Source organism: Neofelis nebulosa, chromosome 7 (genome assembly GCF_028018385.1).
Source record: "Neofelis nebulosa isolate mNeoNeb1 chromosome 7, mNeoNeb1.pri, whole genome shotgun sequence".
In the NCBI taxonomy this organism is placed as follows: Eukaryota; Metazoa; Chordata; class Mammalia; order Carnivora; family Felidae; genus Neofelis; species Neofelis nebulosa.
Window position 1 is genome coordinate 11,812,458 of NC_080788.1, and position 23,988 is coordinate 11,836,445.

Genomic DNA, 23,988 nt, shown 5'->3' on the forward strand with positions numbered 1-23,988 from the left:
CTCTGGTCACATGGAGAGGAATTCTCTTTGCCTGTGGATTATTCTCAACTCCAGGGAGGGGCAGACTAGCCCCTCCCCCCCCACTTCACCCTAGCTTCTTCCCTGGCATATTCCATGGGAATTTGGTGGCAGGAGAAGTGGGGAGAGGGTAGTGCTCTCAAGCAGCCCCAGTACAAAGCCCAAAATTGTACCTTGAACCACTGTTCCCAGAGCACCATGCAGAGCCACCAGCCCAGACGCTGGAGGCAGACAGGCCTGTGACTGTGATGCTCCCAGGCCCCAATCTCCCCCTCTGGGAGTCTGGACTGAAGCTCAGGGCAAGAGGAAAAGCAAAGGAGGGGCTAGTTTCTAGTCCAGCGTTGCACCTTTCATTTGTGCATATTCACAACAGACACCAGGCACAGCCTGAACTCCCTGAAAAGCTGCTAGAAACATTCCATGCATGAGGGCCAAAGCCTTCTAGAATGAAAGGGTAGGAATCCAGTCGGATGGACAGTCCCAGACTCCTGCGCGCACACCCGTTATAGGACTTGGCTTCATGCTTCCTCCTCTCCACTCTGCCCGGTGATGTTTTTTGGGCATCTGTCTGCAGTCAGGTGTAGTGTCCCAGGTACAACGACTGCCTGGCCCTGCTCTCTGGATTCTCTTCTGGGTTTGTTCCAGTTACACTAAGCCCCAGTTTGGACTCCACTCAGGCTTTGCCAGGCTTTACCTGCCCCTTCACCCCAGCCCTTTACACCACGTTCCTGATTTGGAGACAATCTGTCAGACAAAGCCGGGTTCAGATCCTGCCTCCGGCCCCTCCTTGCTGTAAATCCTTGGATTCAATGCTTACCATCTCTAACTGAATGGGAATACTAAAAATGTCCAGCTCACAGGGCTGTGATAGAGATGGAAGGAGAAAATCCTCAGCAAGGGCATGGCCTGTGAGTGCTGCATGCTAGGTGCCCAGCAGTAGTAACTCTGCATGGTCACTACTCTGGGCTCTGTCCACCCACACAAAGTTCTTCTTAAGCCCCCATCCAGACACCTGTTTCTAGATCAACCTGACACCCCCTCTGTTGCCACCATCCTCCCTACGCCTATCCCTACCCCACCCCCACCTGCTACAAGCTTCAGTGATCTTTGTTGAGTGGACTCATTTTTCCATGCCCTAACTCAGCATGGCTGGAGGTCGTGTTTTCCACCCTGAGCACCATCTCTGGGCTTTTCTCTAAGGCAATCAAGAGTGGGCTCACAGAGAGGACTGAAGGAGCAGAACCCCACCGCACTCCCTCCCCAGAGCCCCAGACTCCTGCAGAACACAGGGCGGGGTTGACGATGGAGGCCACGACTGTCACCTGAAGACAGTGGGGCTAAGTATCCTTCCGGAGCGTGGGCTGGCTTCCTCTTACTGTTCTATCAGTTGGCGATTCAATCAGTGAGCCTCAGGGAGCAGCCTTGCACTGTACTGTAGGAAGAACAAGGCTCCCAGATATTCCTTTCCAGCAGCTTTGTCTTCTACATGTTGCAGGGGGCAAAGGGCTGGGGTCCTGGGTGTTCCTTTTCTGTCTACGGTTGACTTGGTCAATAAGCATCTTGTCAGTTGTCCCTGAGGAGCAAGAAATTAGTACCCCCCAGCCACTCCCTGCACATCATCAGGTCCGGCAGGGTTACTCTGCCTGGCATAAGATGGGCTTCTGCATCAGGGGAGTTAATGGAGAAGGTGACGTGCACGTTGCTACCTGAGTAACAAAGAGTCGGTCCAGGGATCTCAAACTTCAGAGTCAGGTGGGACACATACATAAGTGAGGCAGCTCAGTGTAATACAATGGGGAATGGAAAGGACTGTGGCATATCCCCTGCCCCAACTCCAGCCAACGTGAGGCATGGCTGCTTCTCCTGTGTGTCCAGTACATGTCACTGCAGTCCCACAAAAAGACCCCACTTTATCAAGAAGGGCATCAAGACCTACAGAGGTCTAGAGCTGCAAAGGTAGAACCATCAGGAGCCAGAACCCCTAGTCCCCTAACTGATGGTCCTGGCTGGCCTCCTTCTTTTTTTTTTTTTTTTTTTTATTTTATTTATGTATTTTGAGAGAGACAGAGTGTGCAAGTGGAGGAGGGGCATAGAGACAGGGGGAGAGAGAATCACAAGCAGGCTCCATGCTGTCAGTGCACAGCCCGACACAGGGCTCGAACTCATGAAGCCACGAGATCACGACCCGAGCCAAAACCAAGAGTTGGACGCTTGACCAACAGAGCCACCCAGGTGCCCCGTGGCTGTCCTCCTTCTGTATGACACAAACACTCCCTGCTGTTGACCACTGGGCAGGCAGGGTGGGGACACATCTGACACCCAGAAAAAAACGTGACTTCAAAGTCCTCTGTAACACTGGTGCCCTCGGGGGGTTTCCTCAGGAAAAGGCCACAGCTGGCATTAATGGGGATGCTGTTTCTGAATGTGGCTCTATCAAGAAGTGAACAAAAGACGGGGAAGAAAGGCCGGCTTAAGGTAGAGGCCTTTCAAGTGCTGGCGAGGTGGGTTCAAGAGCAAAGCACGGCACGGTGGACGGGCATTCTGCTTCTCTTTAAAGAGCACGGATTTATCCACAGCAGGCCACATGAATGAAATGAGAAGTCTTCAGAGCTGCCAACCTCTTGCCTCAGGTTTTGCAGGAGTATATTTCCAACACAATGCGAAAGGGAAAAATGACGGCCAAGTTTAACACTGCGTCTGCAGCAGGAGGCCCAGGGACTGCCGATGATGGACGCTAAGTAACTGGCCAGGGGAGTCACTACCATCTGAGTGCGTGTGTCCTCCCCCAAATTCACAGGTCACAATCCTAACCCTCAATGTGATGCTGTTAGGAAGTGGCACCTTTGGGAGGTGATCAGGTCACAAGGGTGGGGCCCCCAGGACGGGATGAGTGCCCTCCCTGTAAACCCCATGGAGCACCCTCGCTTTCCCCACCACGCAAGGCTAGAACAAAGAAGGGGCCTCACCTAACTGTGCTGGCTCCCTGATCTTAATCTTCCAACCTCCAGGACAGTGAGCAATACATTTCTGTTTATAAGTTCTGTTTATAAGTTCTGTTCTAGCAGCCCAAACGGACTCAGACAGTAGGATCGAATGAATTTTCATATAAAACCATTCCTAACTGTAGCTTCCAATGGCTGGATCATGTTTTGTCTTTACTGGGGCGGTGTGGGTAAAGAATCCAACTTGAGTATTTCCCCAGTTAGCTCACCAGCTGCCTCAAGACTACTTGTTGAGCTAACCTTTGCTTCCTCTTAACCCCCTGGAGCCCCCTTGACAATATATTAAATCCTTACTTGCAGCTGGTGAAGGGTGGGGGTCAGGGACTGGCTTCTGTGGTCACAGGAGATCCCAATGCCTGCTCTGTCAGTGTTTCCACTGGGCCAAATCTTTTGGGGCCCAGTGGATCTTATTTTTAAAACCAAAATATGGAAATTAATATGTCTCTTGTACCCAGCCTGGCACATGGTGGGCTCAGGCAGATGAGGTTACTAATATTTTGCACTGATCTCTTGGAATCTGCATCCCCGTCCCAGGAATATGTTTTTTTTTTTTTTAAGTTTATTTACTTATTTTGAGAGAGACAGTGTGAGCAGGAGAGGGGCAGAAAGAGACAGGGAGAGAGAATCCCAAGCAGGATCTACCCTGTCAGCGCTGAGTCCAACACAGGGCGCAAACCCATGAACCATGAGATCAGGACCTGAGCCGAAACCAAGAGTCAGACACTTAACCAACTGAGCCACCTAGGTGCCCCAGGAATATGTTTTATTAATGTGTCCACCTGGGACAGGGATTATCACCTGGATTGGAGAAAGCATCACTCTTAGGAAGTAAATTTTGGTGGGAAAAGAGCTTTTTCATTTGGGGAAAAAAAAAAAACACATATTCTGCTATACTGTGTATTTGAAAATTTTACATAACTCATATTTTGTGAGAAAAACCATAGAAAATACTGCTGGACAAAACCTTGCTGAGTTTGAATATAGAGAAAAATCAAGACTTTTAATTGGGGGCACCCTGTCAGGGGAGCAGTGAGAATCAAGGAGGGATTTTATGTCAGTGTAAAGTGGAACCTTAAAGTGTTCAGAGGAGATGATTTAATATAACAATGGATTTTCTGAGCCAGAAGGAATCTTAACGATGCCCTGAGGACTCTAACCCATCTCTTCATTGGGGATCATTCATCATGTCATTATCTAGTAGCATATTTCCTCAAGAGGGAGAAGGTCTGTCCCATGGCCAGACCCAGGAAGCCCTGACTTTACCTCTTTACCTCTCCAGGAAGGACGCGGCCACTGGCGTCACACAATGACGGGGTTCAAATAAGACGGGGAATGAGTAACGTCCATTGCGAGATATTCACACAAGAGCTCTTCTGATGGTGTGATGAGGACGTAGACCAGATGGGAATGATGCCAGGAGGGGATGGAATGAGGAACACAGATGGTTAGCATAGACAGTGCATTAAGAAGTTTGCAAAGTGCTGGCAAGACACAGAGAAAGAACTGAGGGGAAATGTCAAATTAAGGTTGGGGTGTTTATTTCAGAAAAGCAAACAAAAGTATATAAATGCTAGTGGGTATGAGCCAGTAACTTGGCAGAGTAATCAGGAGCTGGGCTCCTGAGCCAGTCTACTGGGATCAAATCCTAGTGTCCCTACTTTGTCCCTGTGCTACCGGAAAACAGTGTTTCAACTTCTCTGTGCCTGGGTGTCGTCTTATATAGAATGGATAAGATAAATATCAGAAGTATTACAGAGCTGAAAGGAGGCTGTTGAATATAAGGAAGGGAAAAGAAATAGTAGAAGAAGAGTCTCAAAAGGCAGGAAGCAATGCAATTCAGAGCCCAGGTGGAAGCAGTGGGTTTGGATAAGAGATCAGCTAGCTTCTCTGTTTTAACAAAGGAAGGGAGGGGGCAGGCTCCTTCTATTTACAAATATTCATTGGGCCCTGATGACGTCCTGGCACTGTGCCCAACACTGGGGGCGCAGCAGTCAACAAGACAGACACAACACTTCCATCGCAAAGCTTACATTCCAGGGGCAGAAGCAGACAGGGCGCTTAATACACAAACATGGTGATAAGAAGACAAAAGGAGATAGGAGTGGGAAGGGCCAAAATGGGGGACGGGGGTGGGAAGAGCAGAGCAGATGCTATTTTATGGGATGGATGGAGAGGTCTCTCTGAGAAGGTGACATATGAGCCAAGGTTTGAACTAGCAGGGAGAGAGCCATGGAGATATCTGTAAAAAGAGTGTTCTAGGGAGAGGGCACAGCCAGTGCAAAGGCCCTGGGACTGTAGCACCCCTGGGGGAACATGGATAGGTGGGCAGTAGTATTGGAGGTGAGGCTGGGATTTCCCTTCTTCTTCCCCAAGCCATGCTTCTGGGAGGCTGAATCCTCTTCTCTACAGCAGAGGGACACTTTTAGCTTTTCTGACTCATCTATTCATTCAGCACACTCTCCAGAGCATGTTTGATGTGCAGGAGAAACACACCCCACCCCTCGCAATATGGAGATGAGCAGGACCTTGTCCTATGCTTGGCCGCGTTCTGGCAAAGCCACATGCTAGGCGACACTGCAAGTGGTAGGGAACACTTGGGTGCAGATACAACCAGGACACTGAGTAGGACCAGTGCACTGGCTCGCTGTAAAGTGGGGTCTTCAGAATGGGGACAGGAGTCCGGGGGACTCAGAAAAGCCTCCATAGCCATGAGCAACTTACAAAAGTCTTCTCTGCCAACAGCTTTACTATTTCCAGCTCAAGCAACACAATAAATATGTCTCCTCTCTGACTTACAGCTGCTTTGGTTTCTGGGTTTTTGAGTGCTCAGGATTTTGGAATGAAGCATTCTCTTAGAAGTCTATTATAAAGTCCATCGCCTTTATAACATGGGTGTGGATTGGACCATTGATGAGTCCCACATGGATTGGTAATCAGTGCCTCAGTGTACTCTGAAAGGGATCTGGTTTGGATGATAAGTCATATGGCCCCCCTCTCCCCCACCCCATTACAAGGGACAGTTCGACGATGAGAAAGGATCAGGAATAAACATGGTACAAAATGTTTGGCGTCCGAGTGACTTGTTTACTTGAATTTTGATGTGCAGATGCCTCACCGCACCTTTATATAAAGATGAGGGAAATTGGCTGGCACATAATCAAAGCCCTAAGTTCACACAGATGTTTTCTGAAGTTGAGCAAAGGGAAGAGCCATGAGCTGGTTGCTTTTTGTACACCGACAGAAGCTGAGTAACAAGCAAAAGTTTGCTGAAATCAAAGCAAATGGATAAAATTTAATAATTTAATCATAAGCTAATATGTAAAGTGAGGACAGCAGAGAAGGGAGCTGAGTAGCCAACAGGGAGAGCGCAGGGGCATAAGAGAGACACCCACAGGGGTGTAAGAGCGACACCTGCGAGCTTGCTGACATAACCCTCCTCCCTGGCATCTACAGCAGATATCTCAATCACCATGGCAACACCATGATCAAGGTGGAACCCCACACAGGTGTCTTCAGAGCTCTGTGCCCAGGGTGTTTCAGTATCTGTGAGGTTCAAGAGCTTCTGTACAGTAAGACTTGCTGTACAGGAAAAGGTGTCTCAGAGACTGTTGGGCACATCAGTAAAATTTTAGGCTTACCTGATGAGCAAGAAGCTGAGTTTATGGAACCAGAGGGGAGGGACAAACTGGTGACAGACATGGGTGGCATAGAAAATAAGTCTAAATTTGATGGAAATACCATACCCAAAGCGTCACCTGCTGCCTATAAAGTCAGAGCTGCTGTGACCTTTACAGTGACACGCAGTCCTGGCTGGCAATCCAGAAGTGACTGGTCAGTTCCTGCTTTCTATGTGATCCACGACAGTTGTCATGGTGGGGAAGAGCTGGCAGTGCAGGAGGACATAGTCCTCCTGGTTGGAGCTGTGCCCAATCAGAAGGACATCATCAAAAACAAATATGGCAAAGACATCTCCCATGTGCAGGATGAGGGGCATTTTGCTCTTGACTTCCTAGAGCAGAGGTCAGCAAAGTGTGGCTCACAGGCCATAATCCAGCCAACTACCTGTTATCACGTGGCCCTCAAGCCAAGAATATTTGGACATTTTTTAAAAGCCAGGGTAAAAAAAATCAAAGGAAGTCTAACACTAATATCGAGTGCTTTATAATATTCTGCAGTGTTCTAAAGCCTTGCATTCATTAGCACATGCAATCTTTACCAAAACCCCATGAAGTAGGTAGTGTTACTCATTTTGTAGACGGGGAACCCAACGGAAGCTTCTAGATAGGTTAAATAATAGTCAAAGGTCGCACCACTAACGATTAGTCCAGCTAGAAGTCAGACCCAGGGAGTCATCCCAGAGCCTGTGTTCTCAACCCACATCCCCATACAGAGTAAGGGTAGGTAGAGTAGAAGTCTGAGAGATTCAAGTCTCATGTTCCAGTGGGTTCATGGGAGGGAAGATAACAGTGTGGTGGAGAAGCAAGAGAAGGTTTTGTGGAGGAATGATACAGGAAGACTATTAACTCTGAACTTCAATTAGGCAAATTCTAATCTCCCCCAAAAAGAACTATATTCTTCTCATTGACAGACCTATACCAAAAAAAAAAAAAGAAAGAAAAAAGTACTCAATTACTTTTTCTATTTCATCAATGAGAAATATGTGGACATTTGTTTTTTTCTCTTGTTTAAGTTCTTCAATTTTCCCTCTTGGACCACAAAGCCTAAAATATTTGCTGTCTGACCCTTCAAAGGAAAAGTTCGCTGACTCATATCCTGGAGAATATAGAACCTTGGAGCTGCAATGAAATGTGACTAGAAAGGCTGGCTCCATTGGGGCACCTGGGTGGTCCAAGCAGTTAAGCATCTGACTCTTGATCTCAGGGTTGTGAATTCAGGCCCCACATTATGAAGGGAAAGAAAGGGAAGGGAAGGGGAGGGGAGGGGAGGGGAGGGGAGGGGAGGGGAGGGGAGGGGAGAGAGAGGGGGAGAGAGGGGGGGAGAGAGAGAGGGAGAGAAGGGAGAGAGAGGGAGAGAAAAAGAGAAAGAAAGAAAGAAAGAAAGAAAGAAAGAAAGAAAGAAAGAAAGAAAGAAAGAACTAAAAAAAGAAGAAAAGAAAAAAAGAAAAGAAAGAAGAAAGAAAGAACTAAAGAAAGAAGAAAAGAAAAAAGAAAAGAAAAGAAAAGAAAAGAAAGAAAGAAAGAAAGAAAGAAAGAAAGAAAGAAAGAAAGAAAGAAAGAAAGAAAGAAAGAAAGAAAGAAAGAAAAGGGGGCTACATTTACATGGTGGTGAATGATGTGAATGCAATAGCCTCTAGTTCTTAGAGTTTGGAAAGTATGACCTTTAACTTCAGGTTTCTTGATGACCCCAGCCATTGCCTAACTCCTGACTAGCTGGTGACTGGGTGCAAGTACTTCATCAAGGACTACCCAGTGGTGTCTACTGAAGATGCCTTAGACCAAGATGACCAGAAAGCTTGCAGGTAGTATACAGGTTGTAGGGGATGGTCTCACAGCAACCAACCCAAAACGGATTACTAAGCCTATGGACAAGAAGGCCTGCAACTACCTTCTGCTTAGAGTGAATCAGAGACCAGTGACAGAGAATCTTCAGGAATGCAAATTGGCTTAGTCCAAAGGATGGGGTGCCATGTTTCCCACTGTGCTAGGGCAACTGAAGATACTTTTATTGCCAGACTCATAGTGATGATCTGCACTGGATCAACAAGGCCGGGCCCCTTGCCCATCTGAGCACTTGGCCAAGTACAACGAGCTCCATGGAGGAGGAGATGGACAGCAAAGCTTAATTTTCTGGCAACAAACTCAGGAAGCTCCTGGGCAAGAGAGCCCCCGAGCCATTCAAATACTGGTCAACCGGTAGAACCTCTGCTCCTATTCTAATCACAGGTGCTCAAGGATCAAGACATGAACGCTTTGGAGGGGTCTTTTCTTCTCTGGTCTCGATAACGTTCTGCCTCCTTACAACTGCCACATCAAAAGCCAGGCTTCTGATACATGCAACTACATGGAGGAATCTTGAAAACATTATACTAATTGAAAGAAGCCAGATACAAAGGACAAATATTATATGATTCCATGCATATAAAATATCTAGAATGGACAAATTCACAAAGATAGGAAGTAGAGGGGCGCCTGGGTGGCTCAGTCGGTTAAGCGACTAACTTCAGCTCAGGTCATGATCTCACAGTTTGTGAGTTCGAGCCCCATGTCGGGCTCTGTGCTGACAGTTCAGAGCCTGAAGCCTGCTTCGGGTTCTGTGTCCAGCTCTGTCTCTGTTCCTCCCCTGCCTGCATTCTGTTTCTCTCTCTTTCTCTCTCTCTCTCTCTCTCTCAAAAATAAATAAACATTAAAAGAATGTTTGGGGGGAAAAAAGGAAGTAGAATAGAGGTTGCCAAGGGCTGGGAGGAGGAGGGATTGGGGAGATATTGTTTCATGGGTACGGAGTTTCTGTTTGAGGTGATAAAAAAACAAACAAACAAAAACCTGTTTCTGTGTGAAGAGAAAAATAGTGCTGATGGCTACAGGATTTTGTGAATATACTAAGGCCACTGAATTGTACGCTTTAAAAGGGTTAAAATGGGAGTTTTATGGGAGCACATTTTAGCACAATAAAAATATTTTTTAAGAAACCTGCTCTTGAACTCTGTAGGGAAGCCCTAGCTCGGTCCATGTGATTGATCCCAAATGATTCATCCCTTTCATGACTGTCCTCCCAACCATGCGTCTGTGGAGCCATATACTTATAGTGTGTCCCTTGGATGTCAACAAGTAGGAACCCCAAGTGGTTTTAAGGAAAAATTAAAAAACAACAACACATTTAATATCCTCCCAAAACTCTGAAGGAAGAACCATCTGCAAATTGATGAATTATGCTTTAGTTTAATCTTTTATTCTCAAGACTAGTCAATTGCTTAAGTTGGGTCTAGACTCTTAATTAAAGCTGACAGTTTGTTTACTGAGCCTGACTCTCCAGTGAAAAACAGAGAACACAGGAGATTCTCACACAGCTACAAGACCCCAACGTGCCGGGTGTTACCTTACCCATAAACAACTGGGCTTGGGTGAAGAGGCAACACAGAAGTGCAGTGTTCAGGTTTGCTAATTGCTTTTCACTAAAAACAGAGCTAACTGTGCATGATGTATTTTTTTTAATATGCCATTTTTATGTATTGTCTTAGTTGACCACATACACTGTACTCAGAGGAAGTATTAGGTCAGTGGTAGAAGGGAGATCACTGTGCTAAACTGTTAAGCTTTAAAGCAGTCAATCTCTATTGTCGCTGTGGCTGAGAATATTTAGCAGGGTCAAATGAACAGTGCTTATTACTAGTATTATACCTTGTTTTATAGGGTTCTTTATGTGTGCGGAGTGCTTTCCCATATATTTTCTCCTTTGCGTGATCTAAGCGCCTTTGTTTCTATGACTTAAGCACACTGTGAATTATCTTTAGCAAACCTTTCCCACTTGATCACCTTCTTACGTCACTCACCCAAGCAGATATCAGCATTCCCCTAGCATAAGGAATGTAAGCTTATTTTAATAACATTGAAGGCAAAACCTAATGAGGAAAAAAAAATCCCTTCTTAATTCATGTGATTCTTGTTGAGCCACAAATCTGCAGTCTGTTTCTTTGAATGTCTGTCTGCCCCATTCTATGGACATGTGAGAGGTAAAACTATGTCTGGTACAGGTGGAAATAATATGCAGGAACACAGTGTGCACACTGAAGAGAAGACTTTGGAAGACAAGTCCCACGAAATCTTGAAGTCAGATTTCATTCACTGAGCCCCAGTTGGGTAAGGCTGTGAAGGTGAACAAGGCAGGATCCCCCCGTTTTAATATAGGTTTTATTATTATTTAGATATGGTCAGGCCAACAGATCAGGGGACAACTGCCATTAAAAAGATATTGGTTATACTCCTAGACCCCAAGAGGAGAGGACATGGTGCACCATGCAGGGCCACATGGACGAGTGCCAGGTCGCTCAGGAGGCAGGAAGATGGGGAAAACTGTGGACAAGAGCCTTTACTGTCATTCTCACCAGAAAGAAGAGTGAGGCAGGGCAAGCAGGCTGAGAGTTGGCTAATTTGAATAATTTCATCAAGCTCTGGGACATAAGGGCTGTCCTTAGAATCTGACACCTAGCTCTGGGGTGATTAGGGCAGGGGAACAGTAGCCCAGAGTATGAGACTCCAGTAAGGGAGGTGGCAGGTGTGTGGGCTCCAGATTGGTTGGTTTGCACCCCCAGGTGAGTTGTTTACTGTCCCTAGGAATTGGCTAACCCTGGGAGGGGCAGTCCCTCCAGAGTCCACAAGACCTCAGACATCAAAGCATCAGAATACAGAAAATAAAAGATGTGGTTAATGCATGCCCTCCAGGGGCTTACATTCTAGTGTGGTGAGCAGCCAAGAAAGCTGCAACCAGGACCAAATCTCTAGTCCCTGATTTCAACTCTAAGAAGAGGAGTTTAGATGATACAAATGAGATTTTTTTTTAAAGCCTCCCATCTGTGAGTCCATGATATAATTAAATACGGAACTAAGGTGACAAATGCTATAAGAGAATTGAATGCTCTGGGAGAAGGAAAAGATGGTGGAGAAATGAAAATGGAGATGGTTCAGAAGGAAGGCGCAGGCATTGGCTTGGGGTTTAGCATGGGAAGGTGATGTGGATGGGCTGGCTGGTGGGGGATTCATCTTCCCAGGGGCACCAGGCAGAAAACAGGAGTTAGAGCAGAGATCCTGAAATGGAGACAATTTGGCCCCACGGCCCCAGGGGACATTTGGTGATGTCCAGAGACATTTGGGGTTGTCACAGCTTAAGGGGTAGGGAGGGAGGCCTGCTACTTGCCGAAAGTGATGGAGGCCAGGATGCTGCTAAACACCCTACCCCAGAACCCGCCAACAAAGAAATATCCCAACCAAATGTCAACAGTGCTAAAGCTAGGAAGACCTGAGGTAGAGGAAGGCTTGGTAGAAAGAATGCATGGAGGTGTGGTGCCACGTTGGCAAATCCGGGTGCCACTCAGCACCTGGCCTGGAGGCAGGTGAAGAGAAAGACCAGGGGCAGCTGTTGTCTGGCATATGGTCCTCTCTAAACTCGGGTCACATTAAACCAGAGGGTTCATACAGACAGTGCTCTCTCACCTGGTGCCGGCTTCCATTTCATGAAAGACACTGTGCATGGAGTTTGTTGAGGACTGTTTTTTGTACAAGCAGAGTTTTACATTTTTATGAAGTCAAATCTGTCTTGTATTTCCTCTCATGATTTCTTCTTACCTTTCTGAATGTAAAAAGTCCTTCATGTACACTCTTCATACCTCAACAAGTATATGATAAATATTCTCCTCCATTTTCTTACCAATTTCTTATGGGATACCCTCCTTAAATATGTAACTATTCGATTCAGTCTTTCCCAGAGGGTGCTGTAAGTATTCTTGGGGATAATATAAGATGCTTCTAGGAATTCCGTTGATAAATACTTTTGTGTTAATGATTTTGTGTTGTCAAATAGATATATAACCATCATATCAAACCTGTATTTTCACAGATGGCATTGCCTAGGATAAGGAGTTTTTAAAGATGAGTCCATTTTAAAACTTAAGTAGATAATGGTGTGAGTGATAAACAAAATCCAGCAAACTGGTGACAGGGGTATGAGAATGGCTGAAGTTTAGGAAACACTAGTTAAATCACTTGAAATTTATTTCACGGTGTAGAATAGAGCAACACTCAACTGACTTCCCTCCACCTCACCTCCTGGTTGTTAACCAACTACTCTGAACCATTTATTGAATTTCTCATTGATCATGATTTTTTAAAGTCGTAAATCAATTCTTATATGTAGCCTTTTTGGATGATCTTTTTTGTTCCATTAACATTTCACTAGTCTTGAGCTATTACCACAGTTTGAATTACTGCATTTGACTTAATATCTGGCCATGCAGGTCTCCTCTCCCCACAAGGAGTACTGATTTTGAGGACAGGGGTCAGGGTGGGGGTGTGAAAGGTCAGTGACATGTGGACAGCAGTACACCCAGGAAAGCCCTTGGGGTTTGACCTGAGTAGCTATAGTTACAGGGCCAGAGCCCTGAGTTACAAGGACCAAAGATCTGTCATCCCAGGGAGAAACCAGGAGGAATAAAAAGGAAATATGAGACATTGATTTAAAATGTGAAGAACAAATGATATTCCATGTAATCAAGAACCAGACAGGAAGTGATGAAATCTGAGATCCGAGGGAAGAGCTGGGAGGAGGCTCTGGGTAGGACATAGCATGCTTCCTCTTGTCTGGCTGGATGTGAAGTAGGAGGACATTGCCATTGCCAAATAATGCTAAAAAGACATTTCAGTCCATCAGGAAAAGCCATGTATGTTTTCACAGACACACACACACACACACACACACACACACACACAGACTTATACCTATAGATATGCTAACCCTAAAGAAAGTAGACAGAAAAATTCAGATGTAAAGCCAGCATAGAGATAGGCATTAACATCCCCTGAAGAGTTCTCATTAAATCATAGGATCCCTCGAAACACAGAGCTTTGCTAGTAATTTAATCATTTCTTTGGATTGTACCAACACCCTGACCAAAAAGCTAGATGGAATTTTAAAAAAATGAGAAAAGTATGAAGAAATAGCTCTTCAAACCACATAGCCTATATAGATCAGTGGGGAAAAATTGTTCAATTTAATAAAAATAACTCATCTCACAACTTTTTAAAAACACACACAGAGCGCAAAGTGGAGTAGGTACCGGGGATGGATGGATTCATCTGTTCCCTGGCCCATTATGATCGCAAAGCAGGGTGAAACTTCATGGCCTGAGAGTCCCCTGAGAATGGAATTTTCCAGAACCGAAGGGATCATGGGGCTAGAAAGGGCCTTAGAAAGCTTTTATTCCAAAACTTGATATGCCAGAAGCAGCAAAGGACTCCATTATTCCCCCAGCTCCTGCTCCCCCCACAAAGTGACACCACTTAGTATTTTTTCTGCCACCAAAAAGCAAATCATTATTACATTCGGTTGGAGGCAATGACTGAGTCGATCACTGCTGCCTCTGTTGAACTTCCGGTGTCTCAGTTTTGGAAAGAATGCGATGGACCACATCCTAACACATGTGAGTGAGAGCAAGAGAAGACTAGGGGCAGAGGCTGAATCATGCTAGCATGAATGCCAAGCCATGCTGAGTCATACTAGAGCACATGCTGAGTCATGATGAGTCATGCTAGAAAGATGCTGAGTCATGATGAGTCATGCTAGAAAGATGCTGAGTCATGATGAGTCATGCTAGAACAGACACTGAGTCATACTAGAGCACATGCTGAGTCATGACGAGTCATGATAGAGCACATGCTGAGGTGTACCTGTCCTGTGGGATTAACTACCGGAGATTAATCTCAGAGGAGTTTGTCTCAAGAGTCAAATGAGAGTCTCAAGTGGAAATCTTTGTGCGGATTCAAACAGTGTTCAAGTGGGAGGCAGGGAGGATCCGGGAGGCCTCGTTCCCTGAAAAATGCTTGGGTCTGTAGCTGGGCCAGGATGTTACCCATTCTGGAGAAGCCAAAGTAAGATCTCCTTCTCCCTCTGTAGTTCTCCAGGCGGGCTGCAGGATCTCCTGGTGATTGAAGAGGGCTTTACAAAGAAGAGCTGGGTTTATAAATAATGCATTTCCTTTGTCTTGCAGGGATTCTGGAGGCAGAGGTACAATCAGATCAGCTGTGAACAGCTTACATAGCAAATCTAATAGGTTTGTAAATTAGATTTTGTGTTCATTTGTTTTTGCTGTAAGGCAGCTATTAATCTGCTTCTCCTCTTTGCTGGATGGTGCCCTTCTTCCTTAGCAAATAGATCTGTTTTGTTTCACTTTGGCTTTGCATTTCCCTAATCACTTTTGGGGAGGAGCTGTCGATAGAAGAGCCCGTGAAATGGCCCAAGGTCTAGAGGCTTCAGAGGTGGAAAACTGAGATGGGTAAGCGGTGCTTTCTGGAAAAGAGCCCACACTCTTTGGAGCACTTGAGCCGTCAATGTGCTTATTCAGAAACTTGGCATTTTTGCTGAACAGTGGAGGCTCTGAAGAGAATCCGGACTTTCACTCCATTTCATTGTGGTAGGTGGCTTGTCCAAGAGATTAAGACAGAAAATAAAACATTCGGGAACTTCACAAAGATGTCTTAAAATTTTTAGGGAGCCCACCCAGTAATGTTAACCTTGATTATTGAATGCACAATCTAAACTCTCAAAAAAGCATTTTCTCCTGTGATGATCCCTGGCCAGGGGCAGCTGGGTATGGAGGCGTGAGCACATGTTTTGTAAGCCAACAGACTCACACTTGCCACTGGCTATGGTTGGACCATGCCTCTGAGTCCTCATTCTCCATTAATGACAACTGCTCCATAGCTCTGACTTACAGTCTTAGGAGCTCCAGCTAAAGGAACGGTAGAAGGGAGAAAAGAATGCCAAGTTACTTAACATAGACAACCACTACTGAAAATGAAGGTCTTGCTTTACTTCCTGGTGGTCAGTCTTGGAATGAGAGACCTAAATTATTTAGAGCAGGGTCTGTTATTTGCTCTTCCGTAAATTTTTTTAGGTCTCTTGACCCTATTAGACCTATCAGTTGTGTCCCTCCCTGACCCCACATGATTCAGGAAACTGACCCTCTCTCCCTGATGTCATTGCTTCTGGATATCTAATGACCCCTTAACCACCTGGGAGCTACAGATGAAGCTTATACTGTGCCTGGTAAAACGCAGAAATAAAAAAGGAGGCCATGCGACCCTAAGTTCCTCTCTCTTCTACTGTGGAAAGATGTCCCCTATTGGAGAAAAAAGATCTTGCCTCCCGAGGGGGAACGCTGTGCCCCATGGTAACTTCAGGGTGGAAGAACCTTTCTTGAAATAGCGTGAGAAGCGGGAAGAAAAGTCTTGGGAGCCAAGCAGACCTGGATTCAGTCCCCATGCTTGTTAACTGGGGCTGTGGGCAAATGATCTCTCCCCTCTGAGCCTCAGTTTCCTCACTCAATTAGAACAACCCACCAATCCAGGTGTGTTGGTGCAACATACAGCACGTAAACCAGTGAGCTGAAGTGGCTCCTGGGGTCACCTAATCCATCCCCTCGATATTATAAAGAAGAAGGCAGAGGCGAGAGACCCAAGGTGACTTGACCAAGTTCCCCAGCTCAATAGCCACAGAGCCAGGTTTAGTCCAAGAAGACCATGGCCGGTGGTGGTAGATGATGTCCCCTCTGAAGTTTCACTTGGAAGTGGAGACAGAAACAGAACATTACCCCCAGCCACGCCAGTGTTTATCTCCTTCCCTTTATTGCCTCCACCACACTGTGTCCCAGAGAAGCCTGGAAACTCCTTCTGGAGGGTTCCAAGCAAATCCCCAGGGCAAGCAGCCATGACAGATCCCTCTGCAGATCCCTCTTGCCTGAGATAGCCTGGGGTCACCCAATGTGCCCCAGTTTCTGAGGAGCTTCACCTTAGACTGAGTCCACTTTAGGCCACAGATGCCAGGTTCTAGTCACCTGTTACTGACGAGAACATCAGCTAGCCTCTTAAGAAGACAACTCCCCATCACAAGTAGTCAAGTGTTTCTATCATAGATACCATCTGATGTAAGCTGCAGTGAAGCTTGGGCTCTTGGGGTGTGACAGCTAAAGCTGTGGTCCCAAGTGTCATTGCTCCTGCCTGTGCCCTGTGCAGAAGTAGGCTGTACCAAAGGTTGACAGCCACAAGCAGTTCCTGCTGGAACCTCATGAGAGTGCAGTCAGTGACAGGTGCAGGTGACACCATGGTCCTCACTGAATTCCAGAACCTTAGAGGTGGATATCTTCCTCTTCCACACCTTCTTTCTATAAGTGGGCAAACTGAAGCTCAGAGAGGTAAAGTGGTTTACCCATAGTCACACAGCCTGTGAAATCTTTTCACTACACCTTCTGCTCCCTTTCATGAAAACAGCAAAATTTCCAAGGGTCCGGTCTTTGGTTCCCTTTTCTAGTCCTCTGCAAAAGTTACATATGTTTGAATCCAGGGCCAGCTGTATCAACCAGAGGAGTCAGGAATATAGAGAAATGGAGGTGTGTGGGGAGAACGTGCAGAGAAAATTTGCACCCCCAACTTCTCTACCTACAAAAAGAAAAATAGAGCATTGACTGTATACCTCCTTAAAAGGCCTGCAGCTTTTTTTAACGTAGGTGCTCTGAGATAAACGCCGAGGACATAGATGTTTGGTTTGAATTCTTTTTTTTTTTTTTTTAATTTATTTATTTTGAGAGAGAGCGTGCACGAGCACAAGTGCAAGTGAGGCAGGGCAGAAAGAGAGGGAGGGAAGGAGAGACAGACAGAGACAGAGAGAGAGAGAGAGAGAGAGAGCAGGTGAGGGGCAGATAGAGAGGAAGAGAGAGAATCCCAGGCAGAGTCTGGGCTGCCAGCATGGAGCCCAACATGAGGCTCAATCCCACAACCGTGAGATCATGACGTGAACTAAAATCAAGAGTCGGACGCCTAACCGACTGAGCCACCCAGGCACCCCTGGTTTGAATTTTTTAGAGCTCCAAAATTTGGCATCACAAACCCACTTATTCTAAGTGGGAGAATCCACTTAAGTGGGAGAATCCACAGCAAAGGAAATTCTGCATCTGTACATATCCGACAGAGGCAGGCTGGCTACCACACTGCCTTTAGAGATGTAATTGTAACCTAGTTTCTTAGAAACCTACTAGCATAGATTGCAACCCTCAGCATTCAAGTGGGTCCGAGCATCAGGCGGAAAGAGCGTGCGCAGCCAGAATTGTGATTTGCCCCGAGGCAGGCAGGGCCAACCAGCTCCTTCACACATCCAGGCTCCCCCCAGGGTGAAATTCAAACTCAAATTCAACAAATGGTTGTTTATTGAGCACCTGCTATGTTAGACCATCGGGGAATAAAGAAATGAATGAGGGAGCTCCCTGCTCACAGCCTAGTGGGAGAGACAGACCCAACACCGATAACTCTGGGACAAGGCGGATGTGTGAGGTGGCATCAGAGAGTACAAATGAGACCGTGATAAGATAAGGGGGAGGTGGGGGAAGCCACAGGCTGCATCTCATTCCCCTGGCATGAGCTTTTGTTTTCTCTTCATTAAGTTTGCAGACCGTCGTATAACACCCAGCTGCTAATGCAACTGTGGAGTTTCACAAAAGTAGCTCGAGAGAAGACGTATTACCATTCTGACAGTGACAGCTAGATCTCCCTGGGAGGAGACGGCGGGGCGGAGGGTGGGGAGAAAGATAGTTTTAATACCCCCTCCCTGTCTCCAAAGCGTAAGGAGCTTATACCTAAGGGAGAGAGCTCGGGCATTCCAGAGGATAAATAGACTTCCTTCTCTTCTCAGGTAATAACCTCAATGTTGCTCTCCCGAAGTTCACATCCAAGCCCGTGCAAAAACAAAACTATTAGACTTGTCGTCGGCATGCTAACACATCACGTCTACCCTCTTCCTCTTTTTTCCCCCCCCATCCAGAGCTGAAGTTGTAATAAATGGTTCCTCGTCGCCAGCTGTTGTTGACAGAAGTAATGAAAGCATTAAGCACAACATCCAGCCCGCCTCGGCCAAGTGGAGGCACAACCAGACGCTGTCTCTAAGGATCAGGTAGTGGTAATTACCAATAGGACAAGAGACAGACCTGGCCTTCTTCAGCACAAGCCGGCAAATTGCCACTCTCCATCATCTAAAGAAGTCAGGATAGAAATAAAATGTTTACCTCCCACCGAGGCAGGTGTCATCTGTAAGCGATCAATTGGAAATAAAAACCCGAGACAAGCCGAGCCGGCCAGCACGTGTATGCAGCGACCGGGGCCTGAGAGGGGGCAGGAGCACCCAGCTAGGGTCCTGGGTCTGGAAGGAGTGAGGCTCTTGGGCCAGCAGCAGCAGGAGCCTGGGGGCTAGAGACCACAGGCGGCTTCTCCCGGAGGATCCAAAGGCAGGAGTCCTTCTCTGGCAGGATATGTCTCCTGCTTGGGCCAGTGTGGCACCCGTGGCCCCCTTTCTGTGCATGACCCAGAGTGGCACGACACCTGTTTGCCAAGGGAGAAGGCTGCTTAGCCAGAGAGCAGCTCTTGTCCAGCACTTGGACCGCATGACTTTGACTTAGCCATGACTGACCCAGCAGAGGGTGGTCAGTATCACCCCAGCATCGTGCTGGGGGCCCAGGGTGCTAACGTGAATCAGACATGCTAGCAGGGAGACACAAATGTCAGACAGGAGGGTGCCACGTGACGTACACAGATGGTGTGGCTTCTCATCAATGGGTGGAAATACAGAGATCGTGCTGAGAAGAGAGCACACTTCATTTTGTAAGGGAGCTGAGAGGGATAGCAGAGAAAGGAGCAATGTGTTTTGAGCGGTAATTAGGGGTTTGCCAGGCATGCCAAGCTGCGTCCCGCTTGCACACAGGTTGACTTCCGCTATTCGCGCTCAGTGCCTCTGGAGCTCTAAGTAGGAGGTAGGGGATACGGGTGGTGAGGTGGGCACAGTCGCCTGGACCAGACGGGGAAAGCCTCAACTATGGTGGCCAACCTTCCCAGGCCTTCCCCATGGGGAGGGAGAACAGGGGGCCCAGCTACCCAAAGTGTCACCACACAGAGCAGAGAGGGGGGCCCCTTCCAGGTAGGCTCATTGTCAAAATGGAAATGCCCCCACCCCGTAGCTCTCAAGGTTTTGTGTGGGGACATGAGAGGGTGTCGGGGCTGGAGAGGCCTGAGACCCAGATGGCAGCTGAGAAGCCATCTGAAGGAACGGACTTCTGCTGCCCCCAATCTGCCACCCTCACCAGTGCCCCTCCTGGGGCCCCCTGGGTGGACGAGCTGCAGGCCTTCCTCACTCGCCCTTGGATCAGTCAGTGAGAACAGCTGTGGCAGTAACCAGTTCCCACCCACTTGGGGGCTTCAAACAATGGGAATGTATTCTCTAGCTCTGGGGCTAGAGTTCCAAATGCTCCCTCTGCAGGCCCTGGGGAGATCCTTCTTTGTCCCTTCCAGATGCTTGGGGGGGGGGGGGGGGGCAGGTGAAGGTTCCAGCCCTTTCTCACCCTGTGGCCTCATCACTCCAATCCCTGCCTCCATGTCACATGGTCTTCTTCTCTGTGTCTGCGTATTTCCCTAGCCTGCCTCTCGTACAGACACTTATCACTGGATTTAGGGCCAGGTAATCCAGGACTATCTCAAGATCCTTAATTTCATTACATCTGCAAAGATGCTCTTTGCAAATAAAGCCACATCACAGGTTCTGAGGGTTAGGGATCAGAAATATATTTAGCAGGTGGGCACTGTTCACCCACTGCACCACCTATGAGTGAAATCCTTTCCCTGGCCCTTTCTCGGCCACTGTGTAGAGAAATGGACACTACACACACACACACACACACACACACACACACACACACACTCACTTTCAGAGAAGACCAGACCATGGGAGCCTACACACAGCCACCCTGGCAGGAGCAATGTGCCTTCACCAAGGGGGAAAAGAATTTCCTTTAACTTCCTTCAATTAATCACCAAAATTATTCTTAATAAAAGATGCTGGGAGTGATTTGGAATGATGTTTAATAATTGATAGTAATTTCTCATAATTAGTTATAAATTAATTCACTCACAGAGGTGTTTATTTATGGACTTTCTGGGGGGCTCTCCTTAGTTTGAAATACTATGGGGTAAGTGCCTGCAGAGGCTGTAGCAATTTCCATACTGTGTCAGTTTGCCAAATTGTATAATCCCTGGTAAAGGGCAGGGTGGTAAATAAAATTAACGCTTCTGTTTCCTATCAAGAGATACAAATTATTCAGCAAAGGGTGTCTCCCCTGCATGATGGCAAGAGTTCCCAGTCATTCATCAGGAAAGACTAGCAGAGAGGTGGTGCCCTGCCAAGCATTCTAGTTACTTCTTGGCTATTCCAGAGGCTCCCAACCCTGGGCACATGCTGGAGTCACCTGCTGAGCTTTGGGAAGCATGCTGGGACCTGGGCCACTCTTGGAGTTGGGATTTCTCAGGTGGGATCCCAGAACTTCTGAATTCTTTATAGTCCCCTGAGTGACTGAGTGGGCACCCTCCTGGGATGCACTGCAGGTTGTAAATATCTCACATCTCACAGGCTCTCAGGCATCAGTGTTACCATCTGCACAATGGGGCAACCATCTTGCAAATTCTCACCTTTGCCAAGTGCAGGAAGGTTCTATCCCTCCAGTGTTCTGTGGAAAAGAAGACTGCCATCATTGTATCTATTCTACATAGGGATTTGCTGTAGGAAATGAAGTGCATTTAGGCTAGTGTGGGTACCAAGTTTCTTTCTATTACTTGAATCATTTCTTTTTTTTAATGTTTATTTTTGAAAGAGAGAGAGAGAGAGAGAGCACAAGCAGGGGAGGGGCAGAGAGAGGGAGACAAAGAATCTGAAGCAGGCTCTAGGCTCTGAGCTGTCAGCCCAACGCGGGGCTCAAACTCACAAACCAGGAGATCATGACCTGAGCTGAAGCCAGACAATTAACCAACAGAGCCACGCAGGTACCCCGACTTGAATCATTTCTAAAGATCTTTTGGGAGATTTAGACAGTTCTTCATGTCACTGCAGCTGCCCCCCACCCCCGACTAGGATCCCCTACCTTGGCCTGAGTGGTTTGAGTAAATCTCCCCAGGTGATTCTAAGAGGACATCTATCCTTTTTCTGACCATCCCCCATTCCAACTGTGTACTTTACCAGATGATTCTAGAACTTTCATCCTAGAGCCTAGAGAGCTGTCATTTGCTCACCTTTGTTCTGAAACAGCACAAAGGAACTTGCTCGGAGGGACCAGACAGGTATCAATATTTACAAACTCCAAACTAGATAGCAATGGGTTCAGGCAGCACACTGCATGGAATGGACCGGCTCAGGGACACCAGGCAGCATGCTCAGTCTCTCAAAGGAAGAGCAGTTGACGCACCTCACAGTATCCATTCCCATTCACCCCATAGGAAACCCTTTGCGCAGAGAAGAAAACAGACCACTGAGGAGTGAGGGACAGGTGCCATCCTGGTTCAGGACCTCCCGTCAGATGATGGCCCCGAATCCTACTGAGAGGAGAGTGTGATGTATGCTGACCGCTGTCTGGGTTTATCCGAGACACGGGTTCCCTGCCACGTGGGATTTTCAGTGATAAACGCAGGTCCTGGGCAAACCAGAGCAGTAGGTCACCCTTCCTTCCAGGGCCTTCTGTGATGAGCTCACAGTGTGTCCTAATGGAGTCATTTCTCTGGGCAGTTATCACCTCTCACAGGAAGAGGGCGTAACCACAGCAACCAGACTGGCCACGCCCGTTGTTGCCTCTGGCTCATTTCTGATACTCCCCACCTGGAACCCATTCTCAGAGGGCCTCCGAACTCAGCTTCACCCGGGGGCTGGCTGCAGCAGGCCACAGGGTGACACAGGACTGGGAAAGCCGGGTTGCAGGGCAGAGGGCAACTGGCAACAGGACAACAGGAAGACCTTTTCTTCATGTGTATTTGGTGTTTGTAGGAAGCAGATCTTGAAGTTCTTGGACGCTGAAAAGGACATTTCTGTCCTCAAGGGGACCCTGAAGCCCGGAGACATTATTCATTACATCTTCGACCGTGACAGCACAATGAACGTGTCCCAGAACCTCTACGATCTGCTCCCCAGAACGTCTCCACTGAAGAACAAGCACTTCCAGACTTGTGCCATCGTGGGCAACTCGGGGGTCTTGCTGAACAGCGGCTGCGGGCAGGAGATTGACACACACAGCTTTGTCATAAGGTAACGGCTGCAGGGGCTCTGGGCCCAGAGCGACAGGCAGGTTGAAGTTGAGCCTGGCCACTTGTCCCAGTGTCTCTGCAACCAGAGACACTGTTTGGGTTTGTCCCCATTCTCAACCTTGTGCATTAGAATTTCTTCAGGTGCCTTTAAAAGTCCTAGTGTCCAGACTGCACCCCAGTCCGATTAAATCAACCTGAGGGCTCAGGGGCATGTGGCCCAGAATGCTTTTGGTGAACAGCCAAGGTTGAGAATCTCTAATCTGACACAGAGGTAGGCAGACTATGGCCCACAGCCTGCTTTTGTCAATAAAGTTTTACTGGAACACAGTCATGCCCATTCATTTTCATATCCTCAATGGCTGCTTTCTCTCTGCAAAGTAAAGTTAGATTAGTTGGGCAGGGTTGAAGAGTTGCAACAGAGAGAGCATATACCAGAAGCCTTTATATCAGGTCCTTACAGAAAAAGTTTGCTGAGCCTTAGATAAAGCCCGGCCTGACCAGTTAGTTGGTTCAAGTTTGCAAACCTCTTTTTTTTTTTTTTTTAATTTTTTTTTTTAACATTTATTTTTGAGACAGAGAGAGACAGAGCATGAACGGGGGAGGGTCAGAGAGAGAGGGAGACACAGAATCTGAAACGGGCTCCAGGCTCTGAGCAGTCAGCACAGAGCCCGATGCGGGGCTCGAACTCACGGACCGCGAGATCGTGACCTGAGCCGAAGTCGGACCCTTAACCGACTGAGCCACCCAGGCGCCCCGCAAACCTCTTTTAAGTATTCGTGAAGGTGGTGCTCCGCTCATAACTATTATCCTGCAGTCAAAATCTGGAAAGTGAAGGGGCGACAGAGAAACTTGGGCTTGAACTTGACCATCATTCTGCTGAAATATCAGCTCTCATTGTTCAGGCTCCAGGGACACATTTGGACACAGTTGCCAATGGCCCTGATACCTGACCCCCAACCCAGACAGACTTGGAAACAAGGCCTTGCTGTCCTCTGGTCAGAAGTAGGGCACACAGAGCCTCGAGTTTCGTCCCCAAACAGTGCCCCAGCCCTGGCAGAAGTGCATACGGCATCTCACGTTTCCATCGGGGCTGTCCTGATGCAAAGAGAGCCTTGTCCTGAGGCTTTGGGAAATGGCCTTTATCACAG

The 23,988-nt window shown here is 47.4% G+C and overlaps 1 protein-coding gene across 2 annotated transcripts in view; it reads left to right on the forward strand.

The window, feature by feature from the left end:
* The window catches only part of ST8SIA2 (ST8 alpha-N-acetyl-neuraminide alpha-2,8-sialyltransferase 2), a 67,450-nt gene that overhangs the window by 18,093 nt on the left and 25,369 nt on the right, over positions 1 to 23,988 (forward strand). Inside the window, exons 1-4 of one of the 2 annotated variants that reach the window (XM_058736689.1) lie at positions 14,345 to 14,614; positions 14,734 to 14,796; positions 18,555 to 18,683; positions 22,584 to 22,841. In XM_058736689.1, coding sequence (XP_058592672.1) covers positions 14,589 to 14,614; positions 14,734 to 14,796; positions 18,555 to 18,683; positions 22,584 to 22,841 — 476 coding nt within the window. In that variant the 5' untranslated portion in view covers positions 14,345 to 14,588. Of the gene's footprint in view, positions 1 to 14,344; positions 14,615 to 14,733; positions 14,797 to 18,554; positions 18,684 to 22,583; positions 22,842 to 23,988 lie in introns of those variants that run through there. The other variant, XM_058736688.1, reaches the window with a different exon arrangement.